We start from the raw sequence: 21,937 nt of genomic DNA, 5'->3' as shown, positions 1-21,937 counted from the left end.
TGGAAACAGGCTGTGGATTTTTTATTGTCTAAAGATACTATCTATTTATCAGAGTTAACTCAAATTCTATGTTACCGACCGACTTGTCCGCGCGGTAAGGGTCACCTCGTTATGAGTTTGCAATCTGGAGATGGTGGTTTCGAACCCCTCGACAGCCCTGAAGATGGTTTTCCGTGGTTTCCCATTTTCACACCAGGTACATGCTGGGGCTGTAACTTAATTAAGGCCACGGCCGTTTCCCTCCCACTCCTAGCCCTTTGCCATCCTTGCCTCGCCGAAAATCTTCAAATCTTAAACCACCAGCATTTTTTTCTTCAATGCACTATACAAAGCTAATTACAAATGTATCAACGCTTCAAAAAGCTACGTTTCTGATTTCAACTCGCTAAAAATCACTACATCTTTGCATAACACGGAGGACGCAGTTCTCTTGCCAGAAACAAACAGAAACCCACGAATCTGAATGACAAGTGATAACGTAAGGTAAGTCAGGGTGAGTGGCTCAGACGGTTGAGGCTCTGGCCTTCCAATTCCTAACTTGGCAGGTTCGATCCTGGCTCAGTCCGGTCGTATTTGAAGGTGCTCAAATACGTTAGCCTCGTGTCGGTAGATTTACTGGCAGGTAAAAGACTCCTGCGGGATTAAATTTCGGCACTTCGGCGTCTCCGAAAACCGTAAAAGTAGTTAGTGGGACGTAACGCTAATAACATTACAATGTTCTGTATAGCCATTCGCTGAAGTCAGCGTGTTAAATCGCTCGTTAATGCCGTTTGGATGTTTTCTAAAATCTAAACGAATACTAAATTATGTGGAAGGTTTTTTTTTTCACTGATAGTCGGCCGGCATTGCCTCTGGCTCTCACCAATGCGGTCTTGGTTCGAATCCCTGCCAATGCATGTGAGACTTTTTAAAATCAGAAGTGATGTCCCCTTAATTCGGATTCCACGTAAAACTGGAGATCCTGTGCCTATGTTCACAATATAAACAGTAACGTAAAGCTTTAAGCTGGCTTTTTCTTCAGTTTCTCAGTCGGTTGTTGCGGAACTGTATTTATTTATTTATTTATTTATTTATTTATTTACTTTGGCTTGTGGTTTAACGTCGCACTAATACATCGAAGGGTTTCGGTGACTTAAGAATGAGAAAGGGTTAGGACTAGGAAGGTAGTGACCGTGGGCTTAATTATGGAACAGTCCCAGCATTTACCTCATTTGAACATGGAAAACCATCTTCAGGGCTGCCGGTAATAGGTTTCGAACCCGTCATTTCCTGGAGGCAAGATGAAAGCTACCCGCGCACAACCAGTTCGCTAGGTCAGAACACTGTTAGATCGGATGTAGTTGTGTACTGTTTAACATAGCAGTCACTGCGGTATTAGAAAAGAAGCATTTGTGGGGCAAACTGTAGTATCTGGTAGGTTTTCTTGTAGCATTCCGAAACCACAAGAGATGTTGGTCTCGTTGGGTGACTGACCCTCCATAGCCTGGGGACTGGAGTGCATCTTATCCGGGTCATGGTATCCGTATTGGACATGTATGACGGCGAGGAATACCTTTCAAGGCCACGGCATTCGGGTTACAGGTCTGCTGACGCGCTCTTTAGCAAACACCAGTGTCAAGAGAAGGAAGTGCCAATCCGCTATGAGGTAATAGCGATCAAGGTACACGGTTATGTTTCAAGCAGTTCGGGTGACAGAATATCCCGTTTCAGGCCGGAGAATTCTTTCTCACGGGCACTAAGAATATTTTTAAAGTGGAATTTGACCAAGAAAGACACAGAATTTATGTTCTTTTTTGTATTGACTTTTATGGTCATGTACAAGTTATGTAGGAAGGTTTCATTGCCTACCCTTAAACAATTCATGGTTATATATTGTACAAAAGAAGTCAATTACCAGTAGTGTATTAAATCGCGTATATCTCGCGCTTCTTTTCGAAAATTCTAATTAAAAAATCGTGGTGCGAAATATACGCGGAGAATCGAATTTGATTAAAACGAGCATACATTTTAAAAGTAATAAACATCATATTCATCATCACGAAAACATTCCACGTACTAAAACAGTTCATTATCGAGCTCAGCGAACTTTCCACTTTTCGGTACCCCCGGACACTTTCCTTGATATCTAAGTATTTTCAAGTGCAACTTTCCGTTGTCATCAGTAGCAAACATTTAACACTGTCACATAAAATGCTCAACCCACGGTGTGATTAATGTGTTTCTCTGCGACTTCAATCACTGGAAGTTTAAAAATTGCCGTAAAATTTGAACGCATCTTGATGACTCACCGACGAGCTAAGTCGCGCTGAAACGCAAATTATAACGAAAATAAACTGAATGAATATACTGCTAGACCGACTGGTTGGCTGAATGGTCAGCGTTGAGGCCTTCATTTCAGAGGGTCCCGGGGTCGATTCCCGGTCGGGTCGGGAATTTTAATCGCGTCTGATTAATTCTTCTGGCTCGGGGACTGGATGTTTGTGTTGGTCCCAACACTTTCCTCTTCCTCTTCATATTCAGACAACACACTACCAACCACCACAGAAACACGCAATAGTGATTACATCCCTCCACATAGGGTTGGTTCGTCGCCATAAGACCTACCTGTGTCGGTGCGACGTAAAACAAATAATAATAAAAAATAAAAAAAAAGGATTGGCGTCGGGGCCAAATCCACATGTGCGATACAGCTCGCACCCGCGACCTTACATATGTGGGAAAAGCGGTAGAAGAAGAAAAAAAAATACGGTACTGCAACCAATACAGTGTCGCTTTTATAACTGGACAGAATGCGCAGATGCTCACAAGGTTTGTGGGCGCGAAGAACGGAGAAATTGTAAATTAAAGCCAACAGTGAGTTTAGTGAATTCGTTATTTTAAAAAAAAAATTTACATGAGCCTAATTTAACTTTCCATGGCAGTTGAAACAGAATGGATGCATTTATAATCGTACTAGCTGATGTACCCGTACTTCGCTACGGAATTCTGGGTTAGGTAGTGTACACGTTGTGAGTAAGATTCTATTAAATTGCATAGCTCTTAACGTTACCTCAGAAACGCGAAGAGGAAGTCACCTTACGTCTTTTCTCATATGAAGATTGGGTTAGGGAATTTTCAGTGTAATGGTGGGCCGTCTTGCCTCCCATCAGGCACAATCAATTTGGAGAATTTTCATTATAATGGCAGACACTCTCCACCTGCCTTTTTACAACCTCGTAAAGTCTGGTTATCAACACATGCCATTACAATGACGTCAGTAGGAATGTTGCGATTAAATGAAAAAACACACAATTTCTCGCTTTTAACGAATAAAAATACGCTGCCAATCTATGCTATTATTGCGTTAAGTGTGCACACTGCTCATTCCAATCAGCGCCTCAGAGAAGGGATCGAATAGCTGCAATACTATAATGAACCAGTGTGTTACGTACCTTACCAAAAGTATCAGAAAATGTATGAATCAGAGGAATGGCACGCTAAAGAAGAAAGTTACAGTATCTAACTCCTCAGCTACTTCCCGCCAATATTCAAGCAGGCTGTTATACTTGGTACTCGGTACGCAGCAGTAACCCCATCTATCGAAGATGAGTAGCAGCAGAAGCGACAAAGAACAGCACAAAAAACAATGGTCCATGTAATGTTATTGTTGATCAATTTTATGAGCAATCGATATTGTAGGCCTTCAGATTTAGTTCGATATTGTAGGCCTTCAGATTTAGTTTCCTTCGTACTCTGAAATACCACTCTTACCATAGTCTGTGCGGTAAAACTGAATAAAACATAAATGATCGGAAATTGTATTCTCTGTAACTTTTGTTATGAAGTACTTTTCGACAGGACCAATAACAGAGGAATTTAAATTTTAGGCACCTTCCCCTAAACTACCAACCATTCTATCCAGGGCGAATAAAATTATTCATAGCCTAGGCCGTAGTGTCTTATTCCTTGACTACATACCGATTACCATTCCATTCTGTTTACCGATTACCTCGTGGCTCGGCGTTGATATGGACTTATGATCGGAAATTTAATTTTATATAACTTTAGTTATGTATTAGTTATCGATAGGACCACTAATAACATAAATATTTGAGAATTACATTTTAGGCCTTCCCCTTAACTACCATTTCTTTCTTTCTTAATCTGTTTACATTCCAGGGTTGGTTTTCCCTCGGACTCAGCAAGGGATCCCACCTCTAACGCCTCAAGGCCAGTGTCCTGGATTGTGAGACTTTGGGTCGCGGATATAACTGGGGAGGATGACCAGTACCTCGCTCAGGCGGCCTCACCTGCTACGCTTAACAAGGGCCTTGTCGGGGGATGGAAACATTGGAAGGATAGACAAAGAAGAGGGAAGGAAGCGGCCGTGGCCTTAAGTTAGGTACCATCCCGGCATTTGCCTGGAGGAGATGTAGAAAATCACGGAAAAGCACTTCGAGGATGGCTGAGTAGGGAATCGAACCCCCTCTGCTCAGTTGACCTCCCAAGGCTGAGTGGACCCCGTTCAAGCCCTCGTACCACTTTTCAAATTTCGTGGCAGAGCCGGGAATCGAACCCGGGCCTCCGGGGGTGGCAGCTAATTACACTAACCACTACGCCACAGAGGCGAACAACTACCATTTCACTCAGAGTTAGAAAAATTATTTATGGCCTAGATTGTAGCGACTTATTCCCCGCCTTTACATACCGATTTTCATTCAATTCTCTGCAGCCGTTTTCTCATGATGCGTATACATACATATACATCCATCCATCCATCCATACATACATACATAAATACATACATACAGACAGATAGATATAAATTACGGAAAATAAAAAAGTGCATTTTCTTGTTACTGTGGACATGACCGAAACAGAAATACCTGGGAAATTCTGAGCAATGTACTGACAAAACTCTTATTTTATATATATAGATTAAATACTGTTGAATTGACAGAATTAATAGACATACCAAGATGACATTTACGGGTGGAGATTATTATTATTATTATTATTATTATTATTATTATTATTATTATTATTATTATTATTATTATTATTATTATTATTATTATTATTATTAGCAACCAACCGTATTAGCTCAGCGGTAGAGTCTTGGCTATTAATTCAGACTTCAGAGATGCCGTATGTTCGAATCTCACCGTCGGCCATTCTTGAGACGTTTTCCCTTGGTTTTCCACTTCACCTCCAGGCAAATGCTAGGCGGTTACGCCCAATCCCTTATCAAATTCATACTCAAAAATTATTTCTTCAACTAGACCCGAGTTAGTGGTTACATGTTTTGGAGGAATGGTAGGTTCCCTTCGTGTGCCTCCTAATCTCCTCTGTATGGAGGTCAACGGCAGGTAGTGGCTAATCGGACAGCTCTCTGTTGGACGGTTAGGGGGAAAATCCCTCCAGAACCAAAACTGAAATTGACACATTGTCATTCATTAATCAGTGAGGTGGGGGCGCCCTTTCAAAATATGCCCAGGGCATCATAAACCTTGAACCAAAACTGAAATTGACACATTGTCATTCATTAATCAGTGAGGTGGGGGCGCCCTTTCAAAATATGCCCAGGGCATCATAAACCTTGAACGCGGCCCTAATATACTGTAAATATGGACTTACTTTTCTCCATTAATTCCACAATAGCACATGATGGCAAGATACACGTGAATAAATATGTATAGGCATTGCGACTTGAAATAATTCCGAAACGGAACTAGATATTGAAGATATTGAAGAACTGGTTTTATAGGATTGTGCCCACATACAAAAGGATGATTACAAACTGAGAGGATAAACATACTCCAGTACTCATTCACCACAGTTATATATATTTTTAAATGGAACGTACACACTTTACTTGCCGAATTTACAAACTAGCCGCGAAATTATGGATTACGGAAATAGTCCCAGATTCCTATACCAAATGCTTCTGGAGATATTGCCGATATAAGTATCGGTAGTCTGCGTTATTAGTGTGATGCACACCAAAGAAACTGAAGCCAGTTTCGATAAATTAGTTGAAATTGAATATCATACTAGAGCTTTTATTTTCGACAATTAGATGTAAACACAAGACTTTATCGTGCGAAACACTTACGTGTTTTGCATCCAAGAGATAATGGGTTCGATTCCCACTGTCGGCAGCCCTGAAGATGATTTTCCATGGTTACCCATTTTCATGCCAAGCGAATGCTGGTGCTGTACCTTAATTAAGGCCACGGCCGCTTCTTTCCCATTTCTAGGCCTTTCCTATCCCATCGTCGGTGCGACGTAAAATAAATTGTAAAAAGACTTACGTGCTACAAAAATAAGTACTCGTATATTCTATCGAACAATAATTGCTTATTATCGTAATGCATCTGCACGAACTGTTAGCCGTGTTGTATAAACACAGACAACACACACATCCGCATTCAACACGAACAAACTTGAGCAGTGCAATGTACTGTGTAACAACTGTACACGTCTCTACACTGTTTATGTACACGTCATAGATTGTGTCCTCACTGCTAATATTAATATATCCGAAAATACTGAAGACAGTGACGTGAAAAAATTATCCATAATATTGCGCCCAGTTTGTTATTCGGCAAGAAAGTATTGTGCCAACATTCCAGTTTTTAATAATTTAGGGGCGCGCAGCTGTGAGCTTGCATCCAGGAGATAGTGAGTTCGAACCCCACTGTCGGTAGCCCTGAAGATGGTTTACCGCGGTTTCCCATTTTCACACCAGATAAATGCTGGGACTGTGCCTTAACTAAGGCCACGGCCACTTTCTAGGTCTTTACTATGCCATCGTCACCATAAGATCTTTTTTTTTTTTTTTTTGCGATCTGCTTTACGTCGCACCGACACAGATAGGTCTTACGGCGACGATGGGACAGGAAAGGCCTAGGAATGGGAAGGAATCGTCCGTGGCCTTAATTAAGGTACAGCCCCAGCATTTGCCTGGTGTGAAAATGGGAAACCACGGAAAACCATCTTCAGGGCTTCCGACAGTGGGGTTCGAACCCACTATCTCCCGAATACTCACCATAAGATCTATCTGTGTCGGTACGACGTAAAGCAAGTTGTAAAAATAAGAAAAAAACCTATAACGTTGTGTTCAAAAGGGTTATTTGTTTAGTTTACTGATATACGCTTATCCTCCCAATTTGTGAACACCCAGTGTGGAAACTATCTTGTGAAATCAGCTCTTCAATATTTGGTTCCGTCTCGAAATTATTTCAAGTTGCAAAGTTAGGTGAAACATCATGAAAAATTATGTATAGTATAATAACTTAGCTTTACTCTTGAAATCGAATATATTGAGATTGAGTTACCTGGATATTTTATTTTCAGCCATGCTTGTTTTGCATTTACAGTAGCCTATTTTTCTACCTTCCTCAAGTCCTGATGTATGAGATACTAAGTTACCGAAATCAGAAGCATGCGTGTAACGCACTTCAAGGGTTGTTAACTAAGATAATAATTATATATGAAAATGAAAATCCACAGCCTATTTCCAGTCATTCGATCGGGTCAGGAATGGAATGAATGAAGCCCCATCTAGTGGCGAGGATAGGAAATGTGCCGGCTGCCGAAGCCTGTCGCACTCCTCTGGGGCAATGATTAATGAATGACTAATGAAATGAAATGATAATGGAGAATGTTGCTGGAATGAAAGATGACAGGGAAAACCTGAGTACCCGGAGAAAATCCTGTCCCGCCTCCGCTTTGTCCAGGACAAATCCCACATGGAGTGACCGGGATTTGAACCACGGAACCCAGCGGTGAGAGGCCGGCGCGCTGCCGCCTGAGCCACGGAGGCTAATAAATATATAATATAATTTAATCCGTTTACCCTCCAGGATTGGTTTTTTTCCCCCAGACTGTACACGTCTCCCACCTCTACCGCCTCAAGAGCAGTGTCCTGGAGCGTGAGACATTTGGTCGGGGATACAAGTGGGAAGGAGGGCCAGTACCTCGCCCAGGCGGACTCACCTGCTAAGCTGAACAGGGACCTTCTGGGGGGATGAGAAGATTAGAAGTGATAGGCAAGGAAGAGGGAAGGAAGCGACCGTGGCATTAAGTTAGGTACCATCCCGGCATTTGCCTGGAGAATAGGTGGGAAGCCACGGAAAACCACTTCGAGGATGGGTGAGGCGGGAATCGAACCCTCTCTAGTCATTTGACTTCCCGAGGATGAGTGGACCCCATTCCAGTTTTCGTACCACTTTTCGTGGAAGAGCTGGGAATCAAACCCGGACCTTCGGGGGTGACAGCTAATCACACTAACCACTACACCACAGAGGCGGACAATAATAATAATAATAATAATAATAATAATAATAATAATAATAATAATAATAATAATAATCACTATAACTCATATTCAGTAAATCAATAATGATCTGCATTTAGGGCTGTCGTCCAGGTGGGAGATTTCGTATCAATGGCTTACCCAGCTTTTTCTTAAACATTCTCAAAGAACTTGGAAATTTTTCGAACATCTTCCTTGATAATATATTCCAATCCCTTACTCCTCGTCCTAAAATTGAATATGTGCCCCAATTTGTCTTCTTGAATTCCAACTTTATCTTCATAGTAGCCTGTGTTCTTTCCTTCTTTTAAAACCTTATTCGTCTACTTATGCCATTGCACGCCAACTCACCATTGACAGCTCGAATGTTGTAATTGTATTTTTTTTTTTAAATTTTAAAAATGTAATCTGTTTAAGGGGTTTGGAAACTGTGGTGAGATAGGACACGCAAACGAAATTGTAGAAAATATTAAACAACAAACTAATGATAAATATGTAGTTCGAAAAGAGAATAGGTATAGCAAATAGTATATCTTTTGTCACTAATTTTGAAATTATACATTTGAAATCTTGGGAAAGATTCAGGAAAGGGACTCATGAAAATGCAAGCTTTATTTTCTATGCTGGTATAACAAATCGTGTCACTTTCTGGAGTTTTACCATTTCCTCCCGGGGTTTACTATTTTGTACGGCTGTCGTTTGATTAAAAATGTTAATCGCTTGACTGGATTTATTGAAGCAATTCATGGACCGATTTTCCGGCTCCTTGGCCTCCGCTTCAGAGGGCCCGGATTCGATTTGCGGCCGGATCGGGTATTTTAATGTTAAATTATCAATTCCCTTGGCTCAGGGACTGGGTATTTGTGCTGTCCCCAACATGCCTTAAACTTATACACCACACATAACGCTACCCTCCACCACAATTACACGCAGTTACCGACACCCACCAGATGCCGCCCATGCATGGCCATGTTGGCAGGTCTGCCTTAAAAGGACTGCACCAGGCCAGCAATAGCCACCCGAATTATTTTATCGACCGATTAATCGAACTTTAAACGATGTTGAGCTGTTGTCAGAATTATCAGCACAAATGAATATATATATTTGATTTTATGACTTTCAGAGAACAACAGATCGTTTGTTGTTGTTGTTGTTGTTGGACTAAATAATCCTTCCTGGAGTAAAGTTGGCGGGATCCCGGCTCAGTCCGGTGGTATGTGAAGATGCTCAAATAAGCCGACCTCGTATCGGTAGATGTACTTGCACGTAAAAGAACTCCTGCAGGACAAAATTTTCCAAGTTGGTATCTCCGAAAACCAAAAAAAAAAAATTAGTTCGGGGGACATGAAACCTAGGCATTCTTCTTATTATTAAGCCCATTAGGACTACGCAAAGTACTTAGAGGCCTGATTTTGTCTTCTTTTGTGCCCGTATTTCTTTAATTCTTTTACTGTGGACTTCCTTTCTATCTTCAGACCAGGTTATTCCTGTCTTCTTTTTGGTCTTTCCTCTAGGTCAGCTTGCCATTTTGGATCTGAAGATTAACCGGTTTTAGACATCTGCTGATATAATTTCTCCCTGTTTCAGCTTGGTTTTGATTTCCCCAGTCCAGTTCATTTTGTCTGTTTTGACTTAACTCCTGTTTTCATAGAACTCTACTTTTTTTGTTAAGTCTGTCTTAGTCATTTCTTTTAATATGTCGTAATGTCCATAGAGTATTAACCTGTGTTTTCTAATGTCACTGGAAATATTTGTGTATTATTTGATTTCCTATTTGCCGTTTGTATGGGTATTGTCCGTCTGCGAGTTTTTGACCTAGAATGTTTCTTATGATTTTACGCTCCTTTTCCTCAGTGTTTTCGATGTCTCATTTCCTGTCTAAAATTATTATTATTATTATTATTATTATTATTATTATTATTATTATTATTGTCGTCGACTTCCCGTTACCGTATCACATCTTCTTAAGCCATGATTTCAAATACACCGAGCTCGATAGCTGCAGTCGCTTAAGTGCGGCCAGTATCCAGTATTCGGGAGATAGCGGGTTCGAACCCCACTGTCGGCAGCCCTATAGATAGTTTTCCGTGGTTTCCCATTTTCACACCAGGCAAATGCCGGGGCTGTACCTTAATTAAGGCCACGGCCGCTTCCTTCCCAGTCCTAGCCCTTTCCTGTCCCATCGTCGCCATAAGACCTATCTGTGCCGGTGCGACGTAAAGCCAATGGCAAAAAAAAAAAAAAAAAGAGATTTCAAATACGTCAGGACGTTGACATGGTCGGAATTTTAAGCTGTTCTTCTGTTCCTAGCAATATTTATTACTACCTGACGTAGTTGATACGTAGAACTTCTTATTTGGTATTATGTAGCTCTGTTTCTTTCATGTGCAGATAATCTAGGAGTAAAAATGTCAGTAGAAGTCGATCCACCTTGACCATTTTTCAAGGTATACGCAAACTGCTGAACTGTACCTGAAAGATTTTTCACTTTTATTTGGTCAGTCACCATTCAGCAATGATTTAACTGTGTTTATGAACCGGTACGGTTTACTTTGAGGAGGTTAGGCTTGATGACAAGCAAATCTTTACCTGCTGGTGGACGATAAAACTACATCCATAGGGTAGTAATCGGCAGTTAGTAATGGCTGTCAGCTCAGCGAATCCCGAGTTCTATTCTCGACCAGGCCGGGGATATTAAACCAACAAAATGGTGGGACATGAAATGAAATTATATTATTATTATTATTATTATTATTATTATTATTATTATTATTATTATTATTATTATTATTTACTTTTCTCACATATGCCTTATCTCGTACTCTACAAAAAGACATCGACAATGTCCTTTTTTTAAATTTTCTTTATGTCGCATTTTATGGGGACGATGGGATAGGAAAGGACTGGAGTGGGAAAGAAGGAACCGTGGTCTTAATTAGGGAACAGCCCAAGCATTTGCCTAGTGTGAAAATGGGAAACCACGGAAAACTATCTTTAGGGCTGCGGATAGTGGAGTTCGAACCCACTATCTCCCGAATGCAAGTTCACGGCTACCTGATCCAAATCACGCAGCCACTCGACAATGTTATGAGATGGACAGCTGACAATTGTATGGTGGTAAATGGAATGAAAAGTCTGGTTGTAAGTTTTACAAAGAGGAATCTCAGTTTTAATTACTGTGTTGATGGAGTGAAAGTGCCTCATGGGATCACTGTAAGTAATTAGGTGTTAATATAAGAAGAGATCTTCACTAGGGTAATTACATTAACGAGATCGTAAATAACGATTAGAGATATAGAGGTATCTTCTTATAGTTATGAGGATATTTATGGCTTGTAGTAAGGAGGTACAGCGTAGGGCATATCAGTCTCTAGTAAGGCTCCATATTAGAGTATGGTTCCAATGGATGGTTTTCTTGATACGAGAACTGGAAAAGATCTATAGGAAAGCAGCGCGATTTGTTCTGGGCGATTTCCGACAAAAGAGTAGTTGTACGAAAATGTTGCACATTTTGGGCTAGGAAATCTGCTCGACTAAGCGGTATATTCCAAACTGTCAGTGGAGAGATGGCGGTGAATGACGAATATGCTTGAGTGGAGCTTTTAAAGATAGAATATATCATAATATGAAAACTAAGTTGGAATTCATTAGGACAATTTGGGGCAAATATTCATTTATGGAAAGAGAAATTAGGGAATGGAATAATTTATCAAGGGAAATGTTCGATAAATGTCCAAGTTCTTTGAAATCATTAAAAAAGTAAATAATTGATAAGGTCTGCCTCTGTGATGTAGTGGTTAGTGTGATTAGCTGCCACCCCCGGAGATCCTGGAAGTGGTTTTCCGTGGTTTCCCACTTCTCCTCTAGGCAAATGCCGGGATGGTACCTAACTTAAGGCCACGCCGCTTCCTTCCCTCTTCCTTGTTTATCCCTTTCAATCTTCGCATTCCCCCGCAAGGTCCCTGTTCAGCATAGCAGGTGAGGCCGCCTGGGCGAGGTACTGGTCATCCTCCCCAGTTGTATCCCATGACCCAGAGTCTGAAGCTCCAGGACACTGCCCTTGAGGCGATAGAGGTAGGATTCCTCTCTGAGTCCGAGGGAAAAACCGAACAGATGATGAAGATGATGATGATTAATTGATAAGGAATCTACCACCTGAGTGACAGCCCTAAATGCAGATCATTGATGATGTCTGGTTAATTCCTCTAGCTCGGGGGCTGACTATTTTTGTTCGTCTTAACCCACCACACAAGCAACCACCACAGAAACATGCGGTAGTGAGCACATCCATTAGGAGGGGCATCCATCCGGAAAAATAGACAATACTACGCAGTACAACTGCAAGTAATTTAGGAAAAGAAGAAGATGGAATCGTTAGGCGTGATAGCTGAAAATCATAGTATCAGTTACTTTGTTCCACTCCCGTTACACTTCATCCTTGAACTTTGCAGACCAGTATACATACACATTATTTCAGATAACCTGTTTCTTTGCGTAGCATTCAAAGTTAGCAAAACGACATTTAAGAAATTCAATCCTTACGTAGATGGGCACACGATTTTTTGCATTAAGCAGAAAAGAGTTACAGTGTATATAAGGAATATATCTACCACCTATGCGGAGTACATCTACACTGGAACGATTTGCGAGATTTTCATACGTTAAAGATTCACTTCAGCTTCTGCTGAAAAGGTACGGTGAGCCACTTAAACAAGATACATAGGTCAGGACACGAATTTCCATGTTGCATATAGGCGAGTTTCGGGTTTAAAAATGGATTTAAGAACACAAAAGCTGTTAAAATTAGTTTTATTTGCCTCGAAAAAATGGTCAGTTGGTAGTACTGGGGGTTTAGCTCCATTATGCGGCCAGAAGACGGCATTTACTTAAAAAATAAGGAACTTTATTTTAAAGATTACGGCATAAATTCTTCTTCTTTCTTCTTTTTCTACCGCTTTTTTCCACATCTGTGGGTCGCGGGTGCGAACTGTGTCGCACATGTGGACTTGGTCTTGTTTTACGTCCGGATGCCCCTCCTAACGTTAACCCTACATGGAGGCATGTAATCACTATTGCGTCTTTCGGTGGTGGAAACTGTTGGGACAAACACAAGCACCCGGGTCAGAAGAATTAATCAGAGGTGATTGAAGTCCCCGACTCGGCCGGGAATTGAACCCGGGACCCTCTGAACTGAAGGCCTCAACGCTGACCATTCAGCCAATGAGTTGGACATTTCGGTATAAAGATTAAGACAGGTAATTCACTTATTTAGTTTCAACATTTGGAGATTCATTTGATGGGAAAATCAAATGTAAAATAATGTCGGTGCGACGTAAAAAAAAAAAAAAATCGCTTATTCGATTATTTCATTTTATTCAATTATTTTTCTCGGTCATTCGACTATTTTTTCATTCGATTATTTTTTCGATCTTTCATTTGAAATTCCGTTGGGATGACTGGGGGCAACTGAACAGTGAATGCTTTCGAAAGAATCAAATGGAAATTAATCCTAATGTTGTCATCAACTCATCAATCTCACAGGGAGTTGAAACACCGGATCCTGTGAGATCTCCGAAGTTAAGCAACATTGGGCGTGGTCAAGATTTGGATGGGTTGCCACGCGCTGTTGGTGGGGGATAAGGGAATACGTAAACTCCGGCTCAGGCGCACACCTCTGCGGAGGTTCGGACCTGCCTCCGGGCAGAATACACCCTTACCTTACTATCTCCATTCCCTTGCAGGAAGTTATAATAATAATAATAATAATAATAATAATAATAATAATAATAATAATAATGGCATATGGCCTCCGGAGAGGCCTGGTGCAGGTCTTTTTCTAGTAGATGGCCTATTAGGCGACCTGCATGTCTGTGAAGATGTGGGCCCTACTGAGGATGATTTCTAATGTTGAATACGCCACACACACCCAGCCCCCGAGTCATTGGAATTAACCAATTAAGGTTAAAATCCCGATCCGACCGGGAATCGAACCCGGGACCCTCTGAACCGAAGGCCAGTACGCTGACCATTCGGCCAACGAGTCGGACTTACAGGAAGTGTGCGGGTAGGATGAACGGTCTCTGACAAGCCTTCCGCAAATAATACGAACTCGTACTCCACACGTCTGAATAAGTCATACACTCAGATGCATAGATCAATATACCCAGGTATATTGCAACATACGCCCACGCGGTTACGCGAAACGCAATGCCTATAGTATTGACAAATTGGCTCACCAACTTGATCGAGTCATAAATTAAAATTCGTCAGAATTTTCTCTAACATAAAATGGCGACGTCACAGTCTTTGAAATTATGTCGCTAAATGACTTCAAAAAGACTCCAGATCGCTAATGGTCTCTCTGATGTTGAGGTTATATTCCTGGAACTAGGATTTCTATACGTTGAGTCTGGTCTGTACTTCCTCTTCTGTTTTACCCCATAACATGATATCATCAGCAAAGGCATTCAGTTCACCTAACTTTTCCTTGACGTTCTTCATTATATTGTCCATAACAGTAATGAACAGTAGTGGGGACTGCACTCCCTTGCTGAACTCCACTCTTGGTCTCAAACCATGATGATCGACCTTCCCCAATTTGTACACAACTAGTACAGTCTCTGTACAACATCTGAATTTTCCTTGCCATTCCTTCAGGGCCATTTCTTTTCTTCAGGCACTCACAGATCTTCTCTATCATAGACCTTTTCTATATCCAAGAATACAATAACCAGGTTCTTGCCTTTCCCCCAATACTTTTCCATCAGCATGCGGGAATTGATCTGTTACTTCTGAATCCATATTGCTCCTCCTCAATAACTGTGGTTCAATGATTTACATAGGTGGATATGAAGGTGATATTCAAAACAAGCTGCCTGCTGTCATTTCTTGATGGATATAGTACTTTTGCATCCATCTCTTGGCACAGGCCAGAGTAAAGTGTAGCTTCCACCTAAGTCCCAGTCAACATCCATGGCTGTGACAATATGGAAGTTGCTGGGGTATGGGTAGTGCTGAGTAATGACGTTCAGAGCATGACTAGTGCATCTGAGTGTTATGAAAGGTGCTGCTTATAGGGTCAGTCGTGCTGCAATAGTACTTTCTGACCCAGTGAGGAAAGCAATGGCAAACTACATCACTCCTCATCTTGCCTAGTACGCCTCATTTTGGCGCTGCCATTGGTTTTTGGGGTTTCCTTATAACCGCATGATCTTTGGTGGTGCTATTTGAGAATCCAACCAGCCTCTGGGCTGATGACCTAACAGACAGACAGACATTCAAAACAAAAGTAACAAAACAATTAATTTTCATACTTTCCCATCTACACGCTTCTCCATTGGAAAACTAACATTATAAAACGACTTTGCTATATTTTTGAGGCAGAATCTATGCACGGTACTAGGTCATCGAGATTTCATATTACGGTTGGAAATCAACAATCACGCACAGGCCGCATGAAGAGATTCATCATTGTTGCAACATTCCACCTACTGAAAGCTGTTCGAGATTCGAAAAAGTGCCCATTCATTTTTGTATAATAGTTTGCAATAATGCCTTTGCTGGCGGGACCTAGTGTTTACAGTGCACTATGTCTTCTGGTATGGGCTAGAACAATCTTGTTACTTTCATTGATCTGTCTCAGCTTTATCCATGGCTTTGACAAAATGAAAGTGACTGAGGTATGAGTGATGCTAGTAATGCCATTCCTTCTGCAGCCAGTCCCTGCTATGAATGGTGTGAAAATATTGCTCATAGGGTTGGTTGGTGCATGCATTTCAGTGGGCTTGGCAGACTGATATGTAATAGCAACTGGCTCGGTGAGGAAAGCAACGGGAAACTACCTCACTCCTCATTTCCCTCGTACGCCTCTTCAGTGATGCCTAGGCCATCTATGACAGCTGATGGCGGAGCTGTTGAGGATCCAACCAGCCTTCGGGCTGAGGACTAAACATACATACAGTTTGCAATACTTGAAATGGAAATTTAAGTACCAGTATACTTTCTAAGGTTCGAGACATACAAACAGAAATACGTAACTGTAGACATAGCACATTCATGTTAATTCAATAAAAGTAACTCATACCTTAGCACCAAAATGAAGCGAAGTTTAATAATTACGGTAGCTTTTGTATACTTTTATGATTTTCGGAGACTCCGAGATGCTGGAATTTTGTCCGACAGGAGTTCTTCTACGTGTCAGTAAATCTACTGATACGAGGCTGGCGTATTTGAACACTTTCAAATACCACCGAAATGAGCCAACTTGGACTCAGAAGAACAGCGATCTACCACCTGAGCTACTCTGAACCCTTGAGGGCTGCTACTGTACTTCCCTCAAAAACATGTTGCGAGACTTCAGTCTCCCTCTGGAAGGTTGATGGCAAAACAGAGCGTGTTGTGGGCGCTTTTCTTCGGATGTCAGATGGAGGGTAGATATTCCGAAGTGGTGTTTGGAATTCAAGAGGACAGACTGGGGCAAATATTCATTTATAGTACGAGGAGTAAGGGACTGGAATAATTTATCAAGGGAAATATGTTCGATAAATTTCCAAGTTCCAATTATTAGGTAAACAATTGATAGGGAATCTGCCACCTGGGCAACTGCCATAAATGCAGATAATTAATGATTGATTGATTGATTGATTGATTGATTGATCCAGACATAATTCTTGAAGTACCGAGTGAGTTGGCTGCGCGGTTCGGATCACGTAGATGTGAGCTTGCATTCAGAATAGTGTATTCGAACCCCACTGACGGCAGCCGTCAAGATGATTTTCCATGGTTTTCCATTTTTATACGAAGCAAATGCTGAGACTTTACCTTAATTAAGGCCAGGATCGCTTCTTTCCTAATCTACTCTTCACCTATCTCATCGTCACCATAACACCTGTCTGTGTGTGTGACGTAAAACAAATATAATAATAATAATAATAATAATAATAATAATAATAATAATAATAATAATATGATGTGCAAATAATATGGGCTGTTCACGATATTATTGAGATGATCGTTTTAATTGCCTATGTTGCTAGCAGGTACTCATGTGTATGTTCTGTTCTTGTGACCAATGAGGTGGAAGTTTGTACTCATGTTCGTCTTCTTTTCTAGTAGCCAATGAAGTGGGTGCTGGTGCTCTTGTGTGTGGCGGCTGCGTTCGCCGCCCCCACATCCCCTAACGATCAAACGGCAGTGGCGTCACCCCGACAAGCCGCTGAGGGAACAGCTCCTGTGGTGGCCGGAGGGGGTAGCTCAGACGACGACGACGATGACGACGATGACGACGATCTAGATGTGGGCGGCATTGTAGACGATGACGACGATGATGACGACGATGACGACGACGATGATGATGACGACGACGACGACGATGACTTTGAAAGATTCTTTGAAGATATATTAGGAGGTGAGTGCATCAAAATCTAGCTCATTAATGTTTTAGTGACTGTAGACTGTCAGGCATCAAGTCTAATTGTACGTGAGCGAGCCACCCTAGTGCAAGGTACCTCGTAGGGTCGGCCGAAGAATTGATCATCAGTGGTGTCAGTTACTGTTTTAAGAGGAAGTACAGCTGGGCAACCTTCCTCTCGTAACTCTAGTCATATGGAGAAAAGGAAGAAGTCCGACCCTTTGATAAATGAAGGTATCAACATGAAAATGAAATATTCCCTAGACCTCACAAACCGAATACCGTCGGGGTCGAAGAAGAACAAGAACAGGCATCAGACAACAGGAAAGTTGAAAGTGAGGAGCCTGGCATGAGTGGAGGCAATGTTCAAATCGGCTAGGGGTCCGGTGATTGCCAAACCACGCTCCAGAGTTCAGAACTTCCTATAGTCGTTTCTAACGACAGGCCGGGGATAACCGTGGATGTATTATTCCGCCCAAACCCAGAAGGAAAAAAGCTATTTAAATAAATTCTTGTAGGAGCCAGTTGGTGTCATCCATGACTAATTAAGAGAATGAAAAGAAAACTATTATGACACATAATGTCATAGATCGCTGGACTTGTGCAGAATTGAAGAGTTCTCGACTACTTTGGCATGTACAGATTTTCGAATCCTTGAGTGTCTTTAGTTTTTCTGCATATCGTGGCCCTTTCTTTCCTTAGTCGATAACTTCGAGGGATTCGAACTCTTTGAGTAACCAATTTTTTGCATCAAAGCGTTTTATAACGACTAAAGTAGTTTCTTAAACTGTTTCTTGAACACTGCCTTCTATTTTCGGTTGTATACGTTAGAGTGTCCCCTTTTAGTACTCTTTTTCTTTTAGCTGTATCCACTCGTATCCTTGGCGGAAGAGCCCTCAATACTTTTAGCGTGTTTTTGTATATTCTAACAGAAGAAATAAAGGAACATATCAGAGCGCGGAAATGGTTTTAGTTCTCCAACAGCAATGTTCTGGAATAATATTCTTCAATTTATTTTTCAATTTGCTTTACATCGCACCGACACAGATAGGTCTTACGGTGACGATGGGATAGGAAGGGGCTAGGAGTGGGAAGGAAGCAGCCATGGCTTTAATTAAGGTACAGCCCCAGCATTTGGCTGCTGTGAAAATGGGAAACTACAGAAAACATCTTCAGGGCTGCCGACGGTGGGGTTCGAACCCACTATCTCCCGAATGCAAGCTCACAGCTGCGTGACCCTAACCGCACGGCCAACTAGCTTGGTAACATTCTTCTAAAGTACTGTACCTTCAAATCAAGATAATGAAAAGACACAATGAAAACATTTTTGTCAGTGTCTTTTACGTCGCACCGACACAGATACGTCTTATGGCGACGATGGGATAGGAAAGGCCTAGGAGTTGGAAGGAAGCGGCCATGGCCTTAATCAAGGTACAGCCCCAGCATTTGTCTGGTGTGAAAATGGGAAACCACGGAAAACCATATTCAGGGCTTCCGACAGTGGGATTGGAACCCACTATCTCCCGGATGGAAGCTCACAGCCACGCGCCCCTAATCGCACGGCCTACTCACCCGGTTCACAATGAAAAATGTTAAAGATATTATTGTTGATGGATATCTGTCATGGACTCTCAAATGATCACTATTCGATAGAAGCCCTCTGCTGTTTTCCTTTATTTTCTTTCCTGGACTCTTTCTCGATTTCCTTTCTTTGGAAATATTTCAATTCTTTCTGTTAATTTCACAGAAAAGTATCAACGTAATTTTGAACATCTTTTGCTAGGATTTCTTTGTTTATATTTATTTATTTATAAAATCAAAAACTGTAAATGCCAAAGAATTTAGCTAACATTAAAACTAATTTTATAGCCTACAAAAGGTGCTGTTGTCATTCTACTAAGTGTCAATCGGAGCTACTGAATACAGTGAGATATGTACTTTACTTCCAGATGATGACGATGACGATGATGAAGATGAGGACAGCCCTGCTCCCGTAGCAACACAGCCTGTGGTAGCACCTGTTGCTGTTGCTCCAGCCGCCCCAGCTGCCGTAGACTACACCGCCCCCGGTGAGCAGCCTGTAGAAGCCGCCCCACTCTACGATGAGGAGGTTGTCCCTGAAGAACAGGCAGCCAACCTCGCCGACACAGTAGACACGACCGTAGACAATCAAAAAGACAAGCCCCAAAGTGGGAACACCAGTTCTGACGATGACGATGACGATGACGAGGACGATGTAGACGTTTCAGATATTGATGACGATGACGATGATGACGATGACGACGATGACGAGGAGGACGACGTTGATATCGGCGAGTTAGATGTAACGGAAGACATCGAGGCTCGGAGATCACGTGAGTCTTCCAGTAAAATTGTTTGAATGAGCACATCTTAAATTATTTATTATTTATTTCAACAACAACAGCGATCGAGTGTTGTGAAGAAAAAAGACTGCTATGTGTTGAGGTGGTAGAGCTCTGAAGCTTGCACCAGTCGCAGTGCTGCAAGAGAAGAGGTGGTCTTCGTAATTAAGTAGCAAGTCAGAGAGTAAGTTCCCTATTACTTTTTCTAGATAAAAAGGCAATATAAAATACACGTGTTATTTTCAGCACCATCCACATTTCCATAATCCTCGAAGTTGTTTAGAGTTTTATCTTGACACTTCAACCTTTTCTATTATCATGTGATATAAATGGTCTTAATGCTATTTAATTGGTGTTTCTTCGACTGAGATAGTCCACACGTTTGATGGTTCTTTTTCTGGCTTCCCTAACGGATGGCTCTCAGAAGGTGCTAAGCCTAATGTTTCTAGAACGCCACTCCGCAATTTGTTGACCTTCTGCAAATTCACAGTACCATTTAACATTTGTTGGACGAACACCACACCCACTCTGTCATCAGAAATCAAACATTGGAGTACACCCTTGACCTCTCATTCAGTACTTGCGCCATTTACTTCCTGTCACTGCTGATAATTTCTGATACACTGGCCACAGTAGCTGGTTACTACATGCCAGAGAGACTACATAGTTAGAAGATGCACGAGAAGCAGCTCGCTGCCTGCCTTTGGAATAACAAAGTAGAGGAACTTACTTTCTCACTTGCCTTTGAATAAATTATTTTTGAAGTTGAGAAAACTCCGTGATATGCACTTTGCAGTAAAAAATTGTAAATGCTCCGCTAACCCGCAACCTTTCTAAAATACCTGTCAGACAGAAGGAAACACATTGAGATGAGCGCTCGGTGTTGACAGGGTTTACATTCGGAAACTAATGTAAAGACTGGAGAAGATGAGTTCATCTGAGAACAGCAATCACTGCAGCAAAGTGCATAATGTGCAGGGGGATTGAGCGGTTCAATTTTATTCAAAGTAGAGATCCCCGACCACAGAAAAATTCACCAATATATCTTTTCCACCATCGTCGTCAAATGGTTGGAGTAACCTATAAAACACTCACAATGCCTTATGAGCATGAAAAGTTCAGAGTTCATCCACCACCAGCACAATCGCTTTAAACGATGCTCAAATAATCACTCTAAAATGATATGAAGATAAAAGAAAAATATTTATATAAACTTAATTTAAAATAAAGTGAGTACAAATCAAAATGTTGGTGTGAAAACTGTGTTAAATATATGTTAAAAACTTGACCAAAGCAATAATATAATTCTTCTCATTCTGTGCTTAATAAACCAGCTCTTCTAATAATAATATCAACAGTAAATGTCACGTTGGAACTTGTGACAGTGTCGACTCAGGGAGAAAGTTCTTTGTGTATATCTGGAGATTAAGCTACTGTAAACTATTAAACTTGAATTAATATATTACTTTTTTAAAAAACAAAACGTGTCTGTTTTATTTCTCCACCACATACAGTAATAAACGTGACATCTACTCACTGCATGATTTTAGCTTTGGGGTGCGGTCCACGGTTTCGCTTTGCTTCTCTGCAGTTCCAAGAAGTCAGTCACTCCTCCTCTTCAAAGTTTAGTTCTAGGACCATACATGTATCTGGACAGACTTACTCAATTCGCGTTGAAAAGTTGTGGACTGCAGAAACATTTACGGTTACTTTATCAGGAATCAGAAACTACAATGACAAGTGAGCCGGATACATACAAAGAAATGACAGCCACTTTTGTTTATTGTCCGCATTTGAAGCAAAAGTAATTTCCTAGATGGGGAAGGCAAACGCAAGTAAATACATCTCATACAGCACATTACTACC

General features: G+C 41.3%; 1 protein-coding gene across 3 annotated transcripts in view; it reads left to right on the top strand.

The window, feature by feature from the left end:
• The window catches only part of ect (ectodermal), a 76,658-nt gene that overhangs the window by 1,664 nt on the left and 53,057 nt on the right, over nucleotides 1-21,937 (top strand). The window contains exons 2-3 of one of the 3 annotated variants that reach the window (XM_067150348.2): nucleotides 17,414-17,705; nucleotides 19,658-20,062. In XM_067150348.2, the coding sequence (XP_067006449.2) occupies nucleotides 17,417-17,705; nucleotides 19,658-20,062 (694 nt within the window). In that variant the 5' untranslated portion in view covers nucleotides 17,414-17,416. Of the gene's footprint in view, nucleotides 1-17,410; nucleotides 17,706-19,657; nucleotides 20,063-21,937 lie in introns of all 3 variants that reach the window. The other 2 variants (XM_067150349.2, XM_067150347.2) reach the window with 2 other exon arrangements.

This window comes from Anabrus simplex, chromosome 6, assembly GCF_040414725.1.
Source record: "Anabrus simplex isolate iqAnaSimp1 chromosome 6, ASM4041472v1, whole genome shotgun sequence".
NCBI lineage: Eukaryota > Metazoa > Arthropoda > Insecta > Orthoptera > Tettigoniidae > Anabrus > Anabrus simplex.
This window is presented reverse-complemented; position numbering and strand designations above follow the sequence as displayed.